Raw genomic sequence first — 24,688 nt, 5'->3', positions numbered from 1 at the left:
AACACATTGAAAGCATTATACATCCAGACTGATCAATTATGGACTTCTAATTTCGAACCCAGTGTTTTGTTTTTGATAGATTTATGTCTCTCATATTAGTGATTTCAGTTATACGACACTACAGGCAGCTGTAACAGGGACCTTTGGAAGGTAAACGTGTGATATTTAGAAAACACATCTATAGTTGTTTTATTCCCATCTAGAGGACATTTTGTTGACAGGTTGATGCGGTAAATGAGGACAAAGATTTTTTTAAGAGGAATAGTTCACAATCAAAGCTCAGTTTTTACAAGGAGAAATGTTGGCTCTCCTTTTCCTGTATTCAAAGGGGAGTGCTGCTCCACTATTTCTCTTGGCTTCTCAGTCAGTGGAAACCTACTGTCTGACTGCTGACTGAATATTTGCCGCCTGAAGAGTCAACCCCCCTTTAAGTTCAAAAGGACTACTCCATTCCTTCCTAAGGTTTTGGTTGGCAGGAATCAAAGCCACTCCGTTCTAATGGGTGGCTGCTTCAGGCGAAGAAATCCATAGAGATTTGTGTCTGGTTTCCTTTGTGCAGCGAGCTCCTCTCCAGACCACATGAAAGCCGAGCAGAGATTAGAATCAGTATGGTATGACGGCACTGTTTTCAGTAATGTCGTAACACATTGTAAATTGGTTTTGTTGAGTTTTTAATGGGATTCCACAAATGTATCCATGGTAATAAATTATTCCACGACATCTAACTGAGTGTTGCCGAGTTTTAATGTTGCTTCAGAGGCGTGTCCATTCTGCTCAAAGTAAAATAAAGACTTTGTTTTAAATAAAACAAAATCAAAACTGAATTTTGGCTTGTATGAAAGTCTGTTCAAGAAAAAAAGCTTTATTTATTCATCAAAAACCCATACTGGTCAACCTCTCCTGTTGTGGTTTGAATCTTCAGCTGAACAATAGTGACACAAGATATGTAATATGTTGTATTACATGTTATGGAGCCAATGGTTCCCTAAGGGTCTTTGTCTCGCCATGAGTTCGATCAGAAGATTGATACCATTCTCTGTATGCTAAATATGAAGCTACAGCCAGTTAGCTTAGCTTTGCATGATGAAAGGAAATGGGAAAAGGAAACCTCAAAAGCAAAACACAAAGTAGATGTTTCATACTCCAATTTTTGTACGGAATAGACATAATGAGTCTTTTAGTGTTGGCTAAATGATGCATGTTTACATTTGAGCACATCAGAGTCTTGCTTTGCCTTGAGTCCATTTCCCTATGGTGCTCTCCTTCTCCATAGGAACTACAGTGTAATGATTAATGTTCTGTTGAGTGGGTTACGTTATGAGCAGAGCTACAACAGGTTTTCAAGGCAAACAGGAAACCTTTCCATGTGTGTCTATGTTCCACGGCATGTGATCTCCATTATTTAGCTGTTATCCCACCAATTCTCATGCTGGTGCTTTCATAGCAGTGCTAAAATTCCTCGTAAAACTCTACTTTTCAATCAGTTATGATTACTTTTCAATGCGTGGCTAATATATCTCATCTGCTGCCCATTGCCATGCCCATGCATGGTTCCATTCTGTTATGGAACAGAATTGTTATAAAACGCCATGCAAACATTTAGGCTGCTCGATTAATGTCATGAAGGGTATCGTAAATTCTTTAACAAAGTTTCTAGAAAAATGTCTTGCAGGGTTCTTAAAACTTTGACTTATAACGCAGCTCCAAAGTAAATCAAATCAATATGAATTGGCGTTGTGAGGTTTGCTTTCTTTGAACCTCAAGCTGTGGTGACGTTGTTTTTTAAGAAATTACGCAAAACCTTCTACAGGTATTTTAAAGTTATATCATCCAGCCCAGATTTACATTTTTTCCTCAGCAATCCATTATAGAATAGATTTTCCAAACATTAATTGCCTTTTAATTGATTATAAGCAACATCAAAATAAAGTCTGAAAATGTAATTACCTATATTTTGGTACCACTTTACAATAAGACTACCCTTATAAAGGGTTTACGAATAGTTTGTCATTCATCTATTAATTAGGTTGTGAACACGTTATAAATCATTAATAAGCTTTTATAAGACATGAGATAAACAGGGCAACTGTGACCGGTTGCTTGCCAAATAGTGAGCCCACGTGTAACTGTACTGCTAAGCCTTATATTGGCTACTTAGCTTACTTCATCTTCTTCATCAGCCAGCATCCTTGGTATCTGTTGTTCACTGAGTTGATTCTCGCTAAGTAGCCAATATAAGGCTTAGTCAGTCAGCTTGCCAAATAGTGAGCCTGTGTTGATGTATGAAAACTATGTTAGAACTGGTTTATAAATGGTTCTTAATGGTTAATAAAGTGTTTACAACCTAATTCATAACCTAATTATAAACCCTTTATGGATGCTTTATACAGTAAGGGTAATCTTATTGTAACGTTTTACACCAACATAAATCAACTATGTGTCATTCAAGTACTTGTAGTGATGAGTCCATAGGGAATTAACACCTTAGCAGTTCCTTGCATTAAAGCATATTTGAGATGGTTGTTGTTTTAAGGTCCAGAACTGTTCTTTCTTGATTCAGGGTTAACGAGTCGTTTCCGGAAGATGATTTCATCTGAAATAAGTCTGATAAACCAACTGTATGATAACCACCTATCACCAAACAGCAGGTGGACACAGTTAGCAAACGTTATCTGAATATAGTTGACAATTTAGCAAAGTAAATGGTAATGTTGCCCTGTTTGCTGGATTTTTGAATACTGTACCCCTGAGTGGCCAGAAAATCAATAAATGCAGATTTAAGTTAGATATAAGCTACACAAAGCTACATATAGTCTGACTCACTGCTTTGGAAGAGACACTTTGTCTAGTGTTTGCGGGGGGGGGGGGGGGGGGGCAACCGGAGATAAAACAGGTTAGTTAAAATCTGTAACAACCGCGGACTCTGACACAGCCCACTTCAATCTTTTGCCACAAAGTGAACACAGATGAACGCTGGATGGATTGTCAACAAACTTAAAGAAATCAGCAGACAGAAACCAGACATGGTTGCGGTGAGGATGGTATCAGGCATAACTGAAGACTTTTTTAATGTTGGTCGAGCAAGAAAAAAGGTGGCTCAAAGGCTACATCGCCGTATTGGACAGAAAGTGACGTAGAATGACATTGAAACCAAAATAGAGCCTGATGTTGGGAAAAAATATGAAAAGCTTATCACTTATAACAGGTGTGAACATTCTTCAACAAGGCCTGCATGTCTATACCAAAGCTATGTTTTTTATTATTATTCTGTTCTCCCATGTACGACAATGCACTTCAAAGGAGGAATTTAAATGGCAGGCTGTCTACTTTTGTCCTCCTGTAAGCCATTTTCTGTGTGAAAAGCTTTAGCAGACTTTGCCTCTACTTGATGACTAACATGTGGCAGCTGTTCCCTCAGACTGTACTTAACCTGAACAATTTTCCAACTCTCATGAAATATAAACTTCTATACAATCTATTTGAGGTGCTTCGTAAATTGCTTTTGCACTAAAGTAAGTAAGAGTAACCATTAACCATAGAGGATTTCTCCCATGTCTTCTTGGTGGTAAACTCGACCTTGACGCATCACTCCTCCAGTCCTTATCTCTGGCATTTGTGCAAAGACTCCTTTGTGAACATGCTTCCCCTTCATCAGTATAAACAGAAATGGCGTGAGTTATTCCTTACCTCATACATCTTTTATTTAACCATTAAATATGCTTAAAGGGTGGAAAGCTGTAAGATTTTCCAGCTGGTAACTGCCAAATCTAATTTCCATTGAAGTAAATCCATTATCATAACAAACTGATAGGACAAAACCCAAATGGGTGCATGTAAAAGGACAGCAAATATGTTGGCGATTCTTTTGTTTTTAAACTTTCTCCTTTCTTTTCTTTTTGCCCTGACGTGAACTGACATTCTGGACAAAATATTTTTGTCAAAAGAAACAAAGGTCCACACTTCCAAAAGGATTTTCCAGGGTACTGATGTTGGGAATAAACAGTGTTGTACTCTTGGTTCAAATAAAATATATTTGGTCTGGAAACATTAGGTATAAAGAGAAATATGGTGGCATGTGAGGTGCTGAAGTGCGGGAACTGTGAGAAGTTAAACAGCAAGAGACATAAATGAATGGGAATCTGAAACAAATGGTACATTTTCAGTAGTTTTATTGAAAAATGCCTCTTCTGTTTCAGAAATAAATAAGAAAATAAGGCTGTGTGGAATTCATAAAAATGTGCAGTTAAAACATGAGAAAAGCAATTCTATGTCCATAGTCTTGCAACCAAATCCAAACTGCATAGATAGAAAACAACAACTATATTCTGACTAAGAAATCCTCAGTAAATATACAACACATACATGCAATTCCACCTTTGGTAACAAAATAAAATAGTTTGGTTTGTACGTCAGATTATCATTTGGTTTAAAGGCTTTAGAAAACATTACAATAAACAAATCTTTGGGGATCCGATTTGATTGTCCTTTTTTTTGACCATCAGAGGATCTGAAACAGCTTTACATGAAATTTGACAAAAAAACAAGAAGGATAATCCGGATGTGTTGAAAAACATACAGACTGTCGTTATTACGACATCTTTTCTGCTTGTTTTCACATGATTAGTGCATTAAACATTGTAGTCCGATAACACAGTTATATTACAAGCAGACACTTACAGTAAGGGGAACACTTAGCAAGCACACAGGTTTGTAAATTACGAACATTTAGGTTGTATTTCTCTTGCTTAATTTTCTCATGTCAAAAGTTCAATATAGCCAAGGGTATCAAACCCATATTAGTACTAGTTTTGTTCAGGAAAATCCCGTCATCCTCACATACCATCATAGATATTTAATATTACACTTTCTGAGAGCTCCTTATAGCAGCTATGATGCTACTGTTTCTGTTTTGTCTTGTTGTAGTGATCTCTTTCCGCGTTGGTTTCGTGAGTAACCGGGTGATTGTATTGCCTCAAACTCTGCAGCTGGCTCCACAGGTAAAGACTCTACCACAGGTTCGGGCTGGAAGTTGTTGGCTAGAAAAATATTCAGGATGGCCAATATAAAAATGTTCCTTTGACAACTTTTCACATGCACAATTTAAATTATATTGCACTTGGGAATTCCAAAACAAAAAAACCTTGTGTTAAACTAATGTTTCCTCAAGCACCATAAAAGTTACAAAAGAAAAAGAAAAATGTTTGGTGATGAAAGTTACAATAAAATCCATCAAGCTATTGGATTATAAAACGTAGTAAAATAACCAGCTCATACTACAATGAACACCATCAAAATGACAAGGAGGGCACCATTTAGCGCTGATTTGTCCTACAAAGAAACATGATGATTAAATATTACATTGGAACATGCTTTAGTCCGGACCAGAGCTGTCTACGTCACTTAAGGTGTCATAAATAGAGGTTATGGTTATGCTGGTGGTCAGTAAGCAGAGGGTTATGAGGCACAAGCTCAATACAGATGTTAACTTGATTTTTAGTGAAAATGTCCTGGTTCATACAATCATTTACAAGGCACACAAATTAGTTTTATTTACATATATCACCTCTACATTATTGCTTTCAGTTATGAGATTCTCTTTGTTAGTAGTTGTTTTGGGTGGTATTTGTGCATGCTCCTTCCTTCGTAGGAATGCTCAGTCTTTGGTTTTTTTCCCCAATGGTTTGTGGTTCAAGATGCAAACAGGCCAGCAGGTTGCCATCACTGTAGCTTGTAGCTGAAAGATGATGTTAGTGCCAGTCCGCTCCGTTCTGTGTTTTTTGGCTTTCGTAATTTGTTAAATGTTCAAAAATTATGTCCATGGTGATTATCCTTACACGCCCCATAGCAAATGGGCAAACATCTCAGAAACCGGACTTCAAAGTGTAAGCGGCAAAGGTGACAGAGCGTTTACTATGCCACACCTGCAAATAGTTCAAAGAGGGTTTGTGAGTATGTTTTCTCTGTGGAACAAAGTCATTAGAATTTGATCTAATGTAAGTAATCATACACTATTAGCTAGAATGCTTTGGATGCCAGTTTTAAAACATACCATCAAATGTATGGAGGTATTGTAGTATAGTGGCTTCAAACGGACCATTCACAAAACCTCTCCCCCAATGTCAATGTGTAAGAAATACAATTAACTGTGTGTTAGGTTTCTAAATATAAGCAGCAAACATTGGCTGCTTAGCTAACTAGCTAACTGACTTCAGTGGCAGTGAAGTAACTGAGTGTTACCCCAAAGATTAATGAGCGTTCGTTCTACCTGAAAAATGGTCAGTCACCGTTTGCACGTACACTATTGTTTTTGGAGTTTCAAACCCAGTCTGCAATGTTACTATGAAGACTAGTCAATGGCATGTTTAAGAGAACCTTTTACAGGGTTTTATTTCAAATCCAGTCAGCTTAAAACATGAAAATGTCAGCCAGAGAAATTGTTTCCAATCAACTACTGGAGATAACGTTAGCTTTTTAAGCTAGTTAGCTAGCTAGCTAGCTACATCTTGATTGAATCTTCTCGCTTCAGTTTTCATTACATTAAAACAAAATTGATGGTCTCTGACTAGAAAAGCCAAGCCTTCTTTTTAGTCCGCCTCTATCTGAAGTCAAAGATCTATTGTTCCAAAATGAATACAAACTGTTATGGTAAATTTGCCAGTGTTATCTTCTTAAACGACTCTGTTTCATGTGAACCAAAAAAACTTAGAAACAGTTTGCAGGATGGGGCTCTGCGAATGGTCAGTTGAACATTTTATGAATATAGGTTATAAGCTCTTTCTGTTCAAACCTTAATAGTCCTACACTTACATTAATATCTCCATACATTATCAAAGAAAGAAGTAGTGCATTGAGTTGCAAATGTAATTAGTCTGCATACACTTAGTCTATTATCTGATGTAGTACCATGCAGGACCTAGACAGTGTTTAGTGTACCTTGGTATCCTTGTCCATGTCCATTGTAGGGTATGCCAACACACTGAGAGGAATCGCAATATCCAGTGGGTCCTGGTGGTCCCCTCACCCCTGAAGTACCCTGGCGACCTGGAGGGCCACGAGGCCCTGAAGAGCCAGAAGCACCTGTGGGTCCCGTTCTTGACTCTCCTTGTGGCCCTGTAGGGGTGTGACAGAAGTTGAGTGGGACCAGTTTAAAAAGTCTCTGGAGCTCAGCCCAAAGATCCACTGACATGAACCATAAATCCTCAGTGGAAATGGTAGGGGGTTAACAAAGGGCTGCAGCAAAGTAATTTGACATTTTCAATGGCTCAATTAAAAAACTTGACCAAGAAAAAAAGATCTGGGGCTGTGTGGAGTTACCCCCCGGCCCCGTCTGTCTAGACGGTAAAAACTCATAGTGGAATTTTCCCCCTCTCTCTTTTCCTCTTCCTTAAGTGAGACCATGTGTTGTCAATGAAGCCACCAAAGAAAGCTCATTGTATAACATCAGATTCTTCCACACAAACACACACACACTCACACACACACACACACACACACACACACACACACACACACACACACACACACACACACACACACACACACACACACACACACACACACACACACACACACACACACACACACACACACACACACACACACACACACACACACACACACACACACACACACACACACACACACACACACACACAAAGTGAGTCATCACTGTTGACTTCCTCTGTTGTCTCTCAGTTCATTCATAGAAACAGACACATCAGTGTTTGGCGATGTGGGGTCGACATCAATAGAAGGTTGCTCTTTTCTCGCAACAGTTTCCCAAGGGAAAGAAACTCTCTTTTCTTTAAGAGAACACATATTAGATATCAATTGTAACAGTAGAAAGCTAAGGCCTATTTCAAACTGACAAATCAGCTGTTTCCATTTTTTAACGATTGTTTGTAAAACTGCATCATGACCTTGACAGAGGCTTGTCTAAACTCAAGAAACAAAAATGATCTCCTTAATTATGTACGAAATATGTGCACCATGTTTTGAGTAGCTCTACATGTTTATATGAGACATAAATTCAGAGAGGAAAGAATTGGAAATATGTTTGGTTTCCTTCCAACAAATGTATGCAGTGCAGCTGCCTAAACGAAAGTGCCTGAGACAAATATACTAAAGGTACATGCTGGCCTCTAGTTGGAATTTGTCATTTGAATTGGACCAACTGTGTCATAAAAAAGGCCCACCAAAAAAACTGTCACTGAAACTGTATTTGAGACATAGTTGAAAGAGAACTGTGGCCATTAGAGAGTCTGCATCTGCTGATGAACACTGTTCAACACAAAATGTGGATGATTGTGCCTCATTTGTCATTTTAACCAAAAAGCTGATAATCATGTGTTTTACCTGGGGGCCCATTTGGACCTCTTTGTCCTCTGATACCAGTTCCTTGAATTCCCCTCTCTCCCTTCTCTCCAGCCAAACCTACATAAACCAGAGAAAAGAGGAAAAATAAACAATAAAGCATGTATGAAAACGAGTAGGAATCTCAAAGGCAGGAATGAAACACAGAGAGATTGAGGATGTAATAATATTATACAATAATAGCCTCAAAATGTGTAGATTACACAAGGTAATGGCCCAACGCTACAGTCTACAGTCAAATGTCATGCTTGCTTTGTTACACTGCCAAACATTCAAAAAAGGAGAGAGATAAAGTACCTGTTTCTCCTGGACTTCCAGGTAAACCTTGGTTTCCAGGGAAACCAGTTCGTCCACTTTGTCCAGGCTCTCCGCGGGCTCCCTGGTTGCCAGTAGGGCCAGGGGGACCGGTTGGCCCTGGGCTGTTGCTACGATGGCCAGAAGGAATCTGGTTGAGCATCGTGTCAATTCTGCTCATCTGACCTGCAAGAGATGAACACAAAACCAGTTACTATTACATTCAGTCCATCCTTTTAACCATTTCTCTTAAAAGATTCAAAAAAAGTTTTGCTTACTGTTCACAAGCTGTTCACAAACTTGTCTGGCAATAGAGCGCATCATGCTCTGGGATGCAAAGTCTCCCTGAAAAACAAAGGCATTTTTATAAAGATGCCATTCCTTTACTTATTGGTGATGCATGATATGGTCATATATGATCATTTCATTATACATACCTTTTCTCCTCTTTCTCCTTTAGGACCTGCAGTTCCCTGTTAACAAGAAGAAAAAGTGTTAGAAAATGTAATGACCTTTGTTCTTCACCTCTCCTGAACGTATGACCATAATTATTATCCTGTTATTCAGTACATACTGAGTTTCCTGTTTCTCCTGATTTCCCTGGTTTTCCAGTTATTCCCGGTACACCTGGATTCCCAGGGTTTCCCTGGAAAGAAAAGAAAAACACAGAAAATGTGTTTATTCAAACTTACTGCCCAGTAAACATAATTGCAACGTTTAACTCCTGCTCCTTGTTAACGGACTTATAACAAGCTTTAAGTTGAGATCTACGCTTTGACATCTGCAGTGGTGGGGATGTGTGGCACAGGCTGCCAATAACACTAACACACACAAACACACATGCAGACACAGCCATCAGGATCTGCTAATGGTCTTGGAGCACTCAGGATGGCATGGTGCGTGTGAATTATATACTGGCATTTTGCCCGTTGGCATGATGGCTGGATTAAGTAGAGTCAGACCTCCTTAAAACCACAGATGAAGAAAATGGGATGCATGCACCATCCTCGTAATATTTGAGGGGCCTACAGAATATAGTCTGCTTATTTTATGTGCTGTTCCGGCAGAGTGCAACTGTGGAGCCAGAGCAGTAATTGTTGCAGATATATCAGGAAAGAAAGCACGCTCCGATGATTATTTATTTGGCTATTTTTTACACAACACAGAGACAAACACACACACTCACCATGGGCCCTGTTGGGCCTCTTGGTCCAGATTGTCCCTCTTTTCCTGGTGGCCCCTATATAGAAACAACATACAATCACACGTAGGTTACAACACACTGGGGACCCTACTCCTGCAATACATCAGTGTCATGACTTTATATTGCTTTCAGCCTTGACTGTCATTTTAAATTATATTTATAAGGTAGTGGCTCAATTATGTTTGGCAAGTGAGAACATGCACTGGGACTGGGAGAAATACATGCCAGTACTTCAGTATACGCTAAGGTAAGTTGGCGATCACATGCAAAACATGAGTTTAACTAAGTGTTGGATGCATGTGTAGGCTTTGAATGCAGTGTGTACACTCAGCAGGCCTGTAGGTAGATCTTACCCGCGCTCCACTTGGTCCAACAGGGCCCAGAGGACCGCGTGGCCCAGTAGAACCCTGGGAAAAGGCAGACACACTTAATCAAACACTAATGATCAGGAACCATACATTTACAAAGCTCCCTAATGCCTTTGTTGAACATACATTTAAAGACAAAGGTCCCGGAGTTCTTCAGCCAAAGACAATATATCATCTTGTTACAAAAAACTAGAACAATTTCCCTCTTGTCTGTTGACACATGATCTCTAATAGAGATACGAACAGAGTGTGCTGTTATAATAAGCTTTATTGTGTAAAGATAATGCTGCCAATAAGCTCTTAAACCAATATAAATAAAGGACTTTCTCTCATTTCTAAATGTACTCATTGAGAGGCCAGAATAACCAGAGGCTTAGTTCTGTCCAGTTGAATAGCGGGAGATGCCTGAAAGACTTCAGATGGATGAAGGAATTAAGGCTCAGCCACAGAATGATCATGTAATGCCAGCCCACTGAAAAATGCCCTTTTGATAAAAAAGTTCCCATGGTATGTGCAACCGGTTTATTTTTACATTTATATCTGCTTCTGACTTAATAGAGCATTGATATCATTAACTTCAAATAACTCTGACTTCTGAACTTTAAAGGTTATGGTTGGTCTGGTTTTATGTGACTTTAATTTTACTCCAGAATGACGTCGACTGTAACTCAATGATGCTTAGTCACGATCACCTTCAATTACAAGGCTAAGGAAGAACATGTTCCATTCCTCATTCCCCAATTGGTATCATGAGTCTGCGCTCCTTAATAATTGAACTGCATCCCCGGCCTTCTACTGTTTGTCAATCAACGGGCTAATTCCAGAGTCTGTGTCTCCCTGAGGATGGCATGGTGAACCTCCCACTCTGAGTGTGGTTTAAATCTCAGCATGTGGACCGAATCCAGTCGAGGCTCGGGTAGCAACGCTGCTCTCCATGGATAGTCTCCTGTTTCCTGTTCATAAACCACAAAATAGAGAGGGGGGGGGGGGGGGGGAGTACTTACTTGCATACCAGCCTGGCCCTGGTCTCCAGCATCTCCCTTTGGTCCTTGGCGACCCTGATATTGGAAAAGGAAACTTTAGTCTTTCTATTATCCCTTTTGAATTTGTGATTGATTTCATGTTTTGGCAAGAACATCTGCAGGTAAGAAAACAAAGTAGCTGGATAGAAGAGGAGGGGAGTGCAATGTGTCTTGACTTTAGCTGTAAATCCTACTCGTGGGTCAGGAACAAAGACACACAAACTGCACTACATCAACAAAGATCAGTATCCATTAGGGGTAGTACATTAAACTCTATCTACCACAAATTCTATGGGACTATTTATTCCCTGGATGGACTTCTGTAGAGAGGTTAACTTACAGGTTCTCCTGGCAGAGACAGTCCGTTAGGGCCCTGTGGACCCGGGGGTCCCATTGAGCCAGCGGGGCCCATCTCACCACGTGGACCCATTGGACCCTACAGCGATTCCCAGACAAAAAGCAAAGATGTTTCATAACCGCAATCTTACAAAAGAATAGTGCAAATCAGAACTTTTTATTGCATAATATAGAAAATGAGCTTCAACAGTGGAAATGGACCAAATACAATGGCCTTATGTGCGTTTGGCATTAATAATATCAAGTTGGTTATGAATGAGGTTACATTTATTAATAAGAGTAAAACCAGTTACAAATTCAAACAAAAAAACAAACTTATTATTTGCTTAAAGGAATGTAAAGGCATTACTCACATGTTTGCCGTTTTCTCCTCGATCTCCTCGCGGACCCTTAGAACCTGGGCCTCCCTGGAAAATAATCCCATACACACAGTGAGAGTAGCAACAGGAGGAGATTCCAAAAGCCCTAAAACCTCAGGACCTAGCAAATCCTCACAGGGGCTTAGTGATGTTATATTCCAGACGTCTCCTCAAGACTTTTTTACTGTGTGTTTTTCCGACAGGCATTTATCTTTTGACACTTCTTCCTGAGCCCACATTTCATTGCATGCCACTGGTCTCATCCTCATCTGGTGTCTCCAAAGGAAAACAAAATACCAGTCGGCTGAAGTTCAAACTGTGTAGCTGTACAGTCATTATTGCTAGCAGGGTAACGTATGGCTTTATCATCATCATCATCATCATCATCATCATCATCATCACATTAAAAGAGACAGAGGTAGAAGGGGTGAAGATAGACGACAGAAGGCAGGAAGGGATGATCGTGGGAAAGTCTTTACCAATGGTCCAGGGGGCCCCTGAGGGCCAATGCTGTCCTGCGTGCATGTGCAAGAGTGGGGAAGGGATGGGCACTTGGCCTCATCTCTCTGAAAAGAAACACAGAAGATGAAGGAATTAGATACATACATTCACACAAATGAGAAGTATTCATATAGTCTATTTTGAACCCACTGATAATTGAGACCATGTCTTGGCATTCAGAATACAAGGGGTAAAAAAAAGGCAAATTCTTTATATCATTTTGTGACAGCATCCTGGCAGATGGAGTGTTTGGATTTCATGGAGTTTAAAAAGAAGAGACAGTCTAGAAAGTGGCTCACGCAAAGTCAGCGTTGTGCTTTAAGACCAGACGCTCACTGACAGCTGCAAACTTTTTCCCATTTCAGAAAATGAGTCTTTGATAAAAGTAGTTGCATACCAATCATTGAAGTGATGTATTAATATCTGATGCAAATTACAGATGAATTACACATAATTGGATTAATGTGCATGCATCCGGTATTAACTCGTACTCAGTCAAAATAAATGTGATTTTCCGTCTGCTTCGTGATCTGCTGTGAAGGAGCACTTGTTTTCAATTCATTTTGAGATCATACTGGAAACAGTCCAAATCGCACAATTACTCAGGATACAAGGTTCTATTCAGTTCAGCTCTCTTTTTAAACCGCAATCTGAGTATCAGCCTTGCATTGAGCCTAATGACTACCTACCAGCAATCATAAACATCTGAGAAAGTCTGCATGCACACAGTAAATACACTTTAATAAATGATTGCTCTACTATTAATGCTAAGAACCATCACAAATCAGGATTATATTTAATTATATAAAAACACTGCCAAATAATCCCTCTATACATGGCTTTTCAGCTAGACTTTGTTGTTGTATCATTCTTAAATGTCAATTGTTCTTACTGTGGCGGGCAGGTCGCAGCATTTGTCTCGGGTGATCCAGCTCAAGCTGCAGATAATATCGAACATCTGGAGCTGGAACTATACAACAGAAGAAGGTGGAGAAAATGGAGGGGTGTTACAAATGGCTCCCACACTTGATGAAAATGAATACTGTTATAAACAACAACAACAACCAAGAATTGGAAAATATGCAGATGTCCATTCTTTCAGGATTCACTGGGAGCAGTTTTAATTTAATTGTGCATCTACACACAAGAGGATTTAGATACTGACTGGTTGGGAAGCAGTGAGAGGCTTTTCCGTACGTGCTTTTCCACGGATTCACGTTTTCACAAGTTTATTTTTTCGCTTACTGTTGCAGACTGCTTCTTCCCGCCTCCAGACTTTGCCAACTTGCCAAGCACTTCATAGCCGTCCACTGAGATGTTGTTGGCCTCCTTGATGGGCTTCTCTGCCACCTCCTGGCAATCTATGTTGAGCTTGACTTTCTCCGGAGTGACGATAATGTGGAGCTGCGGGAGGGAAAGGATGGAGAGAGGGCATAATTAACAAAACACTCTTGTCTTCTTAATATTCCACAGCTGCCAGCTTTGTTGCAACACAATTACTTGGCAGGGACTACTAAAGACCACTGAAGGTTTTGAAAAGCTGGGTTTAGCATTCATTTGTATTCGGAAGAGCGCCTTGATTGCCCTTTTAAAAAGAAGGGAAATTCTTTAAGAAAGTGCAACCATAAGGCCGGGAAAAACTCCACTCAAGCTCTTTCAATCATGTTGTCTGAATCTTTTAAAGATGCTGATATTGTATTCCACATAATTGCTAGATCGAGTGAATTGTTTAGTGTTTGCAGAGCCATGTTAATTATAGATACTGATATTACCCCAAAGTGGTTACTGATTTGGCACAGGACTGCTGTTTGATGCCTCTACAGATGAATGGATAAAAAAAAAGAAATGCACAAAAGCAAGCGTATCTATACAGATTAAAAGCCCACGTTGGTGATTTTATAACAACACAAAACTATAGGCTACCAGATTTGGAAGATTTTTGTTGAGAGAAATCTGCTCCACATCTTGAAGCAATATAATTTGCGGTGTGCCATCAAACGTCCTACACTTTCCATACTTTCCACCACACTGTTGCAAATTTCCCTCTGCTAAACAGTCAGACAAGCTTTCTTTATGTCAGGAAAACAGCTACCATTTCTTTCAACAAAACCATACAAACCACAGACTAGGACATAGCTCTTGGCAACCAATCACAAAATTACAGTTGACTTCCTTGGCAACAGAACGCACTATCCTGTGGACCACAAAGAGAGAGGGGTGTCGTTTATCCCGGGGTCCTGGCATGGAAATGTTATACCATGATGCGCCTGAGGCCTAACCAAAACAGCTTTGGATGATATAGTAGGATGGCCAATAATGAGCATGTAAATGTTACCTCACTGACCAATAAGCAAACATAAAGAAAACACTGTAGTGACTGGAAAATAAGGCCTCGGAAAACCAGCTTTTCTTATGACCACTGCTCCCTCAGTTGCTGCTAAGTGATCTCTACTGCAGCAAAGTGTTGACAGATGAACCGTTATCATTCATCAATTGTTAACACAGAAGATTTCACCCCGCTTCGCTGTGTCAACACTCACTCAGATTCCATAAGGTAAGATTTCAGGCAGACACTGTCTCCGCTCCAATACACTTAAATATATCCATGATTGCTATCAGATTAGATCTTATTGTTCTTGGCTTTGTCCTGACTGTTCCCCCCTTTTCATAAACCTCTCATTTTATATCATGCATTCACTAATAATTAGGTGAGAGTCTTCTCTATCAAAATGTGGCCAAGGTTAGGTTAGCTTCATTGAGAGGAAATTGGAAAAACACAGTATGAATCTTCATTAGATTGGTATTTAAATGAAAACAGTGCTGTGACTGATACTAAAATCCCCAGTTAGGCTGATACATTTCGATGTATAATTGGAGATGAGAAGCTCCCATGTCTAATCTGGCACCTGCCAATAGACAAGGCTTTCTGCAGAAAGATAACTTAATATATAAATTCCTGTATTTAGAGTGAGTTTTTCAGGGTCAGTTAGTTATCCATCTCACTGAAGGAAGACTTCTTCATGTCTAAAGAAAGTGCTGACAAATGAAGAGCACAATGAGTGCAGTCAGTGGACAATTTGGCGAAAAAATCCTCTCTGTTTTAAAGAGTGTATGCGAATATTGGCAGAACCTTCCCAACCATGTCTCGGGGACTGAGTTCTGGACTGAGTTCTGGGCTTATCAAAAAACAATAAGGTTTTTAGTGCACTGTTTAGTGACTACAGCAACATACATGCTCAAAGTTCAACCGGTGTAGCTCTTAATACATGACTTGTCATCATGGCTTGTGGAAAATGTTTTCTTCGCGTCCACAGGAAAGTTCCCTCTACGACTCCCACCCTGTAAGTGTGGGAGGGATTCCCCAGTGGGCTAGTGAGTGGCTAGCATCTGCTTAAGTCATCTCTGAGAGCTTTCCCACATGTTCTCATAGTGGTAGACCACGACCTCTCCAGCCTGGGTTACTTTTATTAACTACGCTGAGAAGAAAGGCCAAATCTGCAAGCACTCTCTGACCCAGCACTGGGGGATGAATGCACATAAAGTGCAATTTACATTTAACAAAGCAAACAACAGAAACTGCAGCTCAAGTGACACCATTTTTCAATAAAATGTACTGCCAGCAACCATGGCACCAATATAGAGACGAGGAAAGGAAATCCATGATTTAAAGTACTAACAAACTGTATTAAACCCGATTACTTCTAGAACTATAAAGATTAACTGGAGTGGTTGGTAGAAACCCATTTTCATAAAATGTTATAGGAGGGTAAAGCATGACCCATATAAAAACCCATACATCTTTGGAGTGGACCCAAATCCAAACGTTTTGTAAAACGTTACAAACAAATGTCTTTTCAGTTTCTTGAACCTTGTGTTTAGGCTCTATATCTGCTTTCTGGTCCAGAGGCTTAATAAGTAATCAATGATTCAAAGTCATAATCTGTTGGTTAATCAATAATTCAAATATTCTTTAGAAGCTGTACATCGTTAACCTTAAACCTAAATGTCACCATGTGAGTTTACTGTTTTTTTGTTTGTTTATCTTCATACTTGGACAAGAGCCCAACAACTAGCCATGTGTGACAACCCTCATCAATGGTCACTCTGGTTTCAGCACGAACACACACTTTATTACAGAGGTCACGTTGTAATAGCCATGGACAAAGTGTTGGGAAGCCACTGACATCATGTAAACACAAACCACCACAGCTGCTGGTAGAGGCACTTACTCAGCAGACCAGTAAATGAGCACCTACTGTAGGTTGACCGCTGCAGCTCCTGGAAAAACAACGACGGCACCACAAAGTAGCCACCCAGCTTACACTCAGACTACAGTCTCAAGCATGGCCACAGACTAAGAGAACACACACACACACACACTTCTGCTGTCTTACTAGACCATCAGTGATGTCATTCACATCCACAGCCCTGACCCAACATTTTCCAGGGTCCCCCTCTTTCATGAGGTTACCCTCTCATTAGTTGTGGAGATGCTAAATGGTCAAATTTAGAAGAAATTTACATGATGCTCTGATCTTGGGGCCAATATATCTCTCTCATCTGTTATTCAGTTAAAAAAAACTGCACTTTGTTATATCAGGAAGTGGGCGGACTTTGATCTTGGATAAGACCCTGGTAAATTGTAACGGGTAGTTCATTTTGATTACCTTAGGATTATGGGAGAGGAAAGAAACCTGTGTGCTAAATCACCATGTTGTCCTTCGGAACAAAGTCAAACACAATTAGACGTGATTTTGAGTACATTGGAAGCAGTCGTTTTCCCTCCAGCATCTTAAGTCTTTCAAGGTTGGTATGAAAATATACTGTCCCCCATTGTTCTAGTCTCTACACCCTACTGTGGTGGAACAAAACAAAGAATGTTTTATATTCGCTGCTGCTTTGAGTTTGACATGAAGGCATTTGATGTCTCTCTTTACTTCTTGCTGTGGCCACAAGAGACTCCCTAGTGTACAAATGTCATTTTTCACAGTTGCAAGCTTGGCATGTGGCCTAATGCAATGGTCCAACCACTGAAAGGAAACAGAGTTTGCAAAACAATAACACCATTTTGGGTGGTTATTGGAAGTGAGAGCTTTTGACAGAGTGTTTGAAGGGCAGTTGATGCTAATGAATCATTTTATTAACAGCTGTTATAAGGGAATCCAATCTTAATTATTTTTAGAATTAAGATTGGAGACAGGGCCGCTGATGGCATGGATTAGTTTCAAAGTCAAGAAAATTCTTCATTGTAGAGATGGAAACATCTGGATTCAGACTTTTAATCCATTGCTTACAATGCGTGCTATTCTTCTTTCCACATCTATTACAGTAAGTGTCCTTAATCCATCCCTTTAGGCTTGCACCTCTTTTATTAGAGCTTTGCCAATACGTAAGGAGCACTCCACCAATTTTAAAGACAAAGTTTAGTCTAGCTTAATGGGTAGATATTTCAAATGTATAATGAACTGTAAAAAAAAAGCATGTGTTGCAAACTGCAGCGTGGAGTTCTGAAGACAGGGATGGTTCCCAGTAAAGGGGAAGTCCAACAAACATGCCATTGATTTATGGAAAATAAAGGATCCAATACTTTTGGAGATTGACCCAAACAGGGGAGTAAAATGTTTGGCCACAATTGCATCAATTGTATCAATGTTTTCTTCCAAATTTCTGTACACTTCATCTCTTGGGAAGGTTTCAAGTTATGCCGCAAAGTCAGTTTATTTAGTGGAAAATATACAGACTTTAGCATCTTTTATGGAAATTCTTCAAGCCTTTTTTTATCCAAAATTAAAATTGATCCAGTTCCCTGACTGTTACTTCAGTTAGGACCAGACTGGTTTGGAATTCACTTAACAACTACCAGGACAGTGTCCAGCCTTGATGTGGTCGAACCTCCACGGTTGGAGTATCAGTTTGCACGTATTGCTGGGTCACTGGGGTATTAGAATGTCCCTCCAACCTCTCTTTAAATGTATTTATAGCCTCCATCACCCATTCATCAAATGAACAGCTTGATGTCAAATCATAAAAAAGCCCCAATGGCCACTTTGACACCAGAGCAATATGATACGGCTGTATGGCGTTGGCTGTTTGTCAAATCTTTACATTAAAAATCACTATTTCTGAAAGGATACACACAAAAGATTCCCAGTGTGTCCTATTAAAGTACATCTTAATAATATCACTATATGGTGAGCAGAGGTACTCCTCTCTGTAAGAATCATGCGTTGTGTTTACCTTGTGGAAGCTCCCGTGGAAAACCTGCTTCACTTGCCCCTCATTGAACGAAGCTTTCTGGATCTCTCCTCGGGTGTCCTTGTTGTAGAACGAGATTGTTTTGCTGGAAGCTGGAAAGAAAAGAGCCTTTGATTATTCTCTGACAGTGTGTTACAATGCTGTGGCATGCAAAGTGCAGACAGGACTTAAGAGAACACATGGTTGTAGAGAGCAAATAAGGATGAAGGGAAGGCCTGGAGGGATTTGGTGCATGTCCGTAATTATTTGCATGCATTTACCACATGTGTAAGTGCACATTTGTAAAATATACTTCTTTAAAAAATGAAGGCTTTCTCTATTGAAGAAGAGCCAAATAAAAGATCTGAATGTGATTGTGTTTTTTGTTTTACTTCAATATGCCTCCACTTGTCTAGGATATTGACAAATGTGGTAATAGGGGGAAAGTGAGCAGCTTAAGTTGCTAATAAAGAGTGTACAGCTGTGTCTATGATGGGTCAGATACAGCAGCTTCCCCCTCCCGCTGAGGGGGCCACAACAGGATGAGAAGCTTACGATTGATGGTGACCCCGACCTCGGGGTTGTTGTTTTTGTCGGAAATCTGCCAGATATCAAAAGGCTCGGAGCCTGTGTCTGGCAGCAGGCGGAAGAGGAGGATGATGGTGTAGGATGGGGGAAGACCATCCGGATGGATCTCCCTGTTAGATTAAAAAAACATACCATGTCATGATGACTCATGGGTCAGAGCTGTGCCCTCATTGCAAAAGCAGTCAGAATATCTCGCTAGAAAAGACTATTACATTTCTACTATTATACAGTTCCTGGTTTGTCCGAGGTGCAGAACCTGTAAATGATTGCCAGTTTTTTCCCCGGCCTTGCAGAAATTGCCCACATATTGAAGGTATTTCCTGTCCCCTCTAGTTTGCTGCAGTTTGAAGTGTTTCCATTTGTGCGCACACAAAGTACGCATCATTATAAACATATTAACAAAGTATGTTGAAGAGACTTAGGGACTCCCGCAACAATTTCCTAACACCACTTAAATGAGGCCCAATAAAGGGACACAGCTCTTGACCCAGGGGTGATTTGTTTGCTACCAGGTGGAACGAGGGCCTGGTCCAGAAATTGTTTAATTATTCGACCACATTTGTGTGTGTTCCTGCTAGCACCTCATACACCACAAACTGCAACAACAAACAATACTGTGGGCTTTTGCCAAAGGGCACTGGGGAAACCCCTATGACTGAAGGCTTTGGAACATTATTATGAGTAATGACTGAGGGCTGGGCAGGATAATAGTGCACATGAGATCTAAGACCAATAGGCTGGGAATATACACTTTGTGAGGCTTACACTCCCTCTGTTTGACACACACATACTTGTTAGTCTCTAGCTCTTACTTTGTGGGCTGGTTAAGGAAGGAATCCTTGTGCATCCTGTAGGCAATGTAGCTGTTAAAGGAGCCGGGCTCCATGGATACGCCATTCATGCCAGCAAATGTTCGGTCTGTGATGTTGAAAGCCTCCAGCATCCTGAAGCCTGGAAGAGATCAAATGAGGAGACATGTTGAGAGCATGCAAATGGAAATGGCAATCTTAAAACTAGCATAAAAGCTGTGGAGGGTAAGGTGTATGCTGTATACATACCAGGTGTTGTGAAGCCATTGATGTAGATCAGAGGGCAGGCTGAAACAGGACAAATAGTTTTAAAGGGTTGGAAAACAGATTAAAGCTTAAAGAGAGTGATTTGTGTGTGTTCGTACATTTCATGGCAGTGTACCAGTTTGAATGTGCAGCAATAGGTACGTTTCCTGTTGCCTCTGTAGGCGCACTTATCAACCACAATTTAGGTGGAGAAATGTAATTAAAAAGCAATGTTTTCCTCTCCAAATGCGAAAAACTATAATGTTTGTTGTTGTGGTGTGTTGATGGTTGCCTTACTGGAAGTGGCTGTTTCACAAATGAAGGTGATAAGGTTGTCCTGGATCTTGGCAAAAGCGTCATAATCGTCCACCACGAACACATGTCTCTCACTGGGCTTGCTGCCGATAAGTCGCAACTCTGACATGTCCACATCGGCCACGCCAACTACGAACACACTGTAGCCTGTGTAGGGAAAACACACAAACACACACAACAACATCAGAGACCATTGTTAAGCCTCCAATAACAACAGTTAATTTATCACTCCACTGTTTGTTACAAGAGTGTATTAAATCAGCCATAAAACTGTGGCTCTGATGGAGGAAATCAAGTGTGGGTGCTAACAGAAATATGGATAATTCAAAACAGCTCTGCTACACAGAGTATAATCAGTACAGTACACAGACCGAAACACAAAGCTCGGCAGTGATTAATAATATTCCACACCAGAATGCTGCAGTTTTTCAGCGCTCTTCTTAACGTCATCCTGGGAGCGGCCATCTGTGACGACCACCAGCACCTTCGGGACGGTCTTCCTCATGCCACTGTCTGAGGTGAACACCTTCTCATAGACGTGCTTCAGAGCAACGCCTGGGTGAAGGGGGAGGATGAGAAGGAAGAGAGAATATCAAATCTTTGGAATTCATCACATCTAGAACAATTTGTTTGCTAAGCTTCAGCTCAAGCGATGTACCTGTCTTGGTGTTTCCTCCTCTGTAGCGCACATTCTGAATAGCTGATATCACTACGCCCTTGTCTTGGTAGGTGTTTAGCTTGAACTCGGTCTTGGCTTCGTCGCTGTACTGCACAAATGAAACCTGTTTGAAGGAAACAAAACAAATGATGAAAGTGAAAATTACACACACAAAGTAGATATTTCAAAGTGTTGCATATTGTCAGTTATTGTCTGTACAAAGAAATAAACATTGAAGATGGATTCAAGGTTTGTGCTGACCTGCATGCCGTGATTGCTGATCTCTTCAAAGGCTCCGGTCATGCTCTGGACAAACTGGATGACTTTGTTGAAGCTATCATCTCCAATACTCCATGAACCATCAATGAGGAAGACCACGTCTGCCTTGGCACCCTTGCAAACTATGGTGCAGGTACAACGGTGTTAACAAAAAGTCTTATCTCAGCAAAAAAATAAAAGTACTATTATTTAAGCACGATTATAAGAATGACTGGGCTTTTCTCACCATCGAGTGCAGGGGGGAATGTTGCTGCAGGAGGGGGGGTTGGAGGCTCGGTGGGCACCTCTGTTGGTTTGACCACTGCTCGACAAAACAGAAACAAGTGTGAACAATTGACAATGATATACTACACTGTGGATTGTGAACGCATATTCGTGTAACTCCAAAAGAATTAGAGGTCACAGTAGCTAGCATGAAACTAGCATCGATGATCTTACATGTCCTCTCCTTCACGCTGACTCCAGGTCCCTCCAGGTTGGGGGTTTGGACAAACACTGTGGCATCGTAGAGAGAGTCAGGGGACAAGCCATCGAAGCAGTAGCTACTCTCTGAGCCTCTGACGGTGATCTCCTGAGCCCCGCGCTTCGAGGCTATAGGAGGGAAAAAGAATCCAGATTAGACAAATTCAGGTTGCTCCAACATCAACAATGCATTTATAGTGCGTTGGGTTTAAGCACTTACGATCAATTGGATTGACTTTGAGTCTGTAGGACGTGGCTGCTCTGTGAGGGGTCCATCTGATGCAGTAGGACTCATACCCAATATTGTAGGTGGTCAGGTCGGTCACATTCAGGTACACTAAAGGGAAACGTTTATCTCAGTACATATTCTTTTATTTGCATGACCATGGATTGATTGGCAGTCAAAATTGGAAGAATCCATTACATTGTGTGCTGTTAAAACTGTAATAAATGATCAGCTTACATGTGGTTCCTGGTCCAATGAGAGGCTCACTGAGACCTGTTGCGTACTGTGCCAGCACCTTCACGTCATAGGTGGTTCCAGGTTTCAGGTTGTGCAGTTGGTGGGTGGTCACATCTCCAGCAAACACCTCTAAGGACTCATCAGAGCCTGAAAGGAAAATACTTACATTTTAAAAAGTCTCCATATCTGTTTGTATTAAAAAGAAAGTCTCTGATTATATATATATGTAACTTTCATATATGTATATTTAAAACAGTTGTCCATACCCTCAGCCTGGTAGACAAGTTTGTATCCGGTAACCTTGGAGGGGGCGGCGTCCCAAGAAACCCTGAAGCGGGTATACCACTCATCGGAAATTTGGAGGTTCCTGGGGCCGAGCATACCCACTGTTGGAAACAAGGACAGTCAACAAAGGCTTCTTTTTTCAATGCAATGGGGTGGAATTTCAGCATCTTGTCAGCAGGGTTATTACTTTATTATACTTATTATGACTTTTGAATGATGGTTGAAAGGTGTGATCAAGGGGATGATAAATGTAACAACGTCAGAGAAATTACAAAAAAGAGGAGCGGGGAGGCATGGTGATATGTAATAGAGCTTCTTTTGTTTGAAAGGCAAAATAAGGCAAGACATTGGCCAACACTGGAGGCATGAGCTCTCTCTGATTGGAGGACAGCCAGTTCATAATTACCTGGCAGAGTCTCTTGGTGCATTTGGCATTCAAGTCAAGAATTTCACTTAATCCATTTTTTGCAACAGTAATTGATGATCCTAATTAATGGGTAAGTCCATTCAGTTTTTCCGCTGTGGACTCCTCACTCGTGTGTGTGTGTGTGTGTGTGTGTGTGTGTGTGTGTGTGTGTGTGTGTGTGTGTGTGTGTGTGTGTGTGTGTGTGTGTGTGTGTGTGTGTGTGTGTGTGTGTGTGTGTGTGTGTGTGTGTGTGTGTGTGTGTGTGTGTGTGTGTGTGTGTGTGTGTGTGCACTTCATGGCATATGTAATACATGTCTGTCAGTTGCTTAGTTTCCTGTCCTTAAAGGATCTCTGTATCAGTTCAAACCCATAGATTGAAAAGTTCTTACATGTGCGACCATCTCCTTCCAGCTCTCCTCCTGCTCCGTCAGCATACATGGCAGTCACTTTGATATTATAAGGAGTCTCTGGATCCAGGTTCTGCAGGACCACATTGTTTCTGTTTCCTGGTACAACAGTCTATATAGAAACAATAAATCAAGATGGAAATGAGGGACACATTTGCATTAATACCTCAGACCTATTAGAGTTGTTTTATGACTCAGGACCATCAGACAAAATTGATAACAGCCAATCAACAAAAACAAAAACAACAATTTATCAAATCACAAGCAGCAGTAAAACTATGTAGGATTATAAACATGCTTACAGATTCCTCGATGGGGTCTCCTGTGGTCTGGGCGTAGGTGATTCTGTATTCTGTGACAGGACCAACAGCGTGTTCCCAGCTCACAGAGAGAGTACTGGTGGTGGGGTCATATACAAGCATGTTCCTTGGGCCACTGCGGGGCACTGAGTGAGGAAACATCAGAAAAAGAGTGTTTGTGCTGTACATTCGAAACATCGACATATGTCTTTTTGCATGCTAAATAATGGGGCTAAATGTAGATAGATTATGTTGTTTATTGATCTTTAAACCCCCAGATTCTTACGTGTCTTTCCAGCATCACTGATAGCAGGTCCTTCGCCGTCGCTATACAGGGCGACCACTCCGACATTGTAATCAGTATTTGGGAGCAGCTGCAGCAGCAGAGCCTCATTTTTGTTCCCTGATACCAGAACCTGTATGAAGACACCGGGCATGTCAGAAAAATACACTTTTCAAGAGTTTCAGGGCACCAGGTTTAGACTAAAATCCTTAATAAACAAGTACAATTAGACAAAGATAATAGCAAATGTGCTTATTTATATAACAGCTGTCTGTATTGAACTCTCTCCCTGACACCTTTCCTTGACTAAACAGCCCTTTGCTGTCAGCACCAAGTGAAAGGTAGAGCCTTTGACGTTTGAGGCATTGCTTTTGAACCCGACAGTGAGGGCAGCTGATTACATAGGAGCCACCTCCTCACTTTCTCCCTGTCTCTTAGTTACTAGTTTGGACGGAGTAAGGTCAGCATCCCTCGAG

At 40.7% G+C, this 24,688-nt stretch overlaps 1 protein-coding gene across 5 annotated transcripts in view; it reads right to left on the bottom strand.

The window, feature by feature from the left end:
- Positions 1 to 4,152: 4,152 nt before the first annotated feature.
- col12a1a (collagen, type XII, alpha 1a) overlaps positions 4,153 to 24,688 on the bottom strand; it is a 53,843-nt gene continuing 33,307 nt past the window's right edge. For 4 of the 5 annotated variants that reach the window (XM_079640319.1, XM_079640320.1, XM_079640321.1 and 1 more), the window contains 31 exons: positions 24,216 to 24,345; positions 23,933 to 24,075; positions 23,613 to 23,742; positions 22,799 to 22,918; positions 22,533 to 22,679; positions 22,290 to 22,406; positions 22,046 to 22,198; positions 21,834 to 21,908; positions 21,590 to 21,729; positions 21,329 to 21,452; positions 21,082 to 21,225; positions 20,653 to 20,817; positions 20,359 to 20,397; positions 20,113 to 20,251; positions 19,268 to 19,410; positions 18,716 to 18,825; positions 13,724 to 13,882; positions 13,371 to 13,448; positions 12,457 to 12,543; positions 11,972 to 12,025; positions 11,602 to 11,697; positions 11,244 to 11,297; positions 10,225 to 10,278; positions 9,854 to 9,907; positions 9,242 to 9,313; positions 9,105 to 9,140; positions 8,946 to 9,012; positions 8,671 to 8,853; positions 8,356 to 8,433; positions 6,934 to 7,110; positions 4,153 to 5,036 (listed from right to left, as the gene is read on the bottom strand). In XM_079640319.1, the coding sequence (XP_079496445.1) occupies positions 4,888 to 5,036; positions 6,934 to 7,110; positions 8,356 to 8,433; positions 8,671 to 8,853; positions 8,946 to 9,012; positions 9,105 to 9,140; positions 9,242 to 9,313; positions 9,854 to 9,907; positions 10,225 to 10,278; positions 11,244 to 11,297; positions 11,602 to 11,697; positions 11,972 to 12,025; positions 12,457 to 12,543; positions 13,371 to 13,448; positions 13,724 to 13,882; positions 18,716 to 18,825; positions 19,268 to 19,410; positions 20,113 to 20,251; positions 20,359 to 20,397; positions 20,653 to 20,817; positions 21,082 to 21,225; positions 21,329 to 21,452; positions 21,590 to 21,729; positions 21,834 to 21,908; positions 22,046 to 22,198; positions 22,290 to 22,406; positions 22,533 to 22,679; positions 22,799 to 22,918; positions 23,613 to 23,742; positions 23,933 to 24,075; positions 24,216 to 24,345 (3,417 nt within the window). In that variant the 3' untranslated portion in view covers positions 4,153 to 4,887. Of the gene's footprint in view, positions 5,037 to 5,198; positions 5,922 to 6,933; positions 7,111 to 8,355; positions 8,434 to 8,670; positions 8,854 to 8,945; positions 9,013 to 9,104; positions 9,141 to 9,241; positions 9,314 to 9,853; positions 9,908 to 10,224; positions 10,279 to 11,243; positions 11,298 to 11,601; positions 11,698 to 11,971; positions 12,026 to 12,456; positions 12,544 to 13,370; positions 13,449 to 13,723; positions 13,883 to 18,715; positions 18,826 to 19,267; positions 19,411 to 20,112; positions 20,252 to 20,358; positions 20,398 to 20,652; positions 20,818 to 21,081; positions 21,226 to 21,328; positions 21,453 to 21,589; positions 21,730 to 21,833; positions 21,909 to 22,045; positions 22,199 to 22,289; positions 22,407 to 22,532; positions 22,680 to 22,798; positions 22,919 to 23,612; positions 23,743 to 23,932; positions 24,076 to 24,215; positions 24,346 to 24,688 lie in introns of those variants that run through there. The other variant, XM_079640323.1, reaches the window with a different exon arrangement.

The sequence above is a fragment of the Notothenia rossii genome, assembly GCF_949606895.1.
Source record: "Notothenia rossii genome assembly, chromosome: 7".
NCBI classification, from domain to species: Eukaryota; Metazoa; Chordata; class Actinopteri; order Perciformes; family Nototheniidae; genus Notothenia; species Notothenia rossii.
This window is presented reverse-complemented; position numbering and strand designations above follow the sequence as displayed.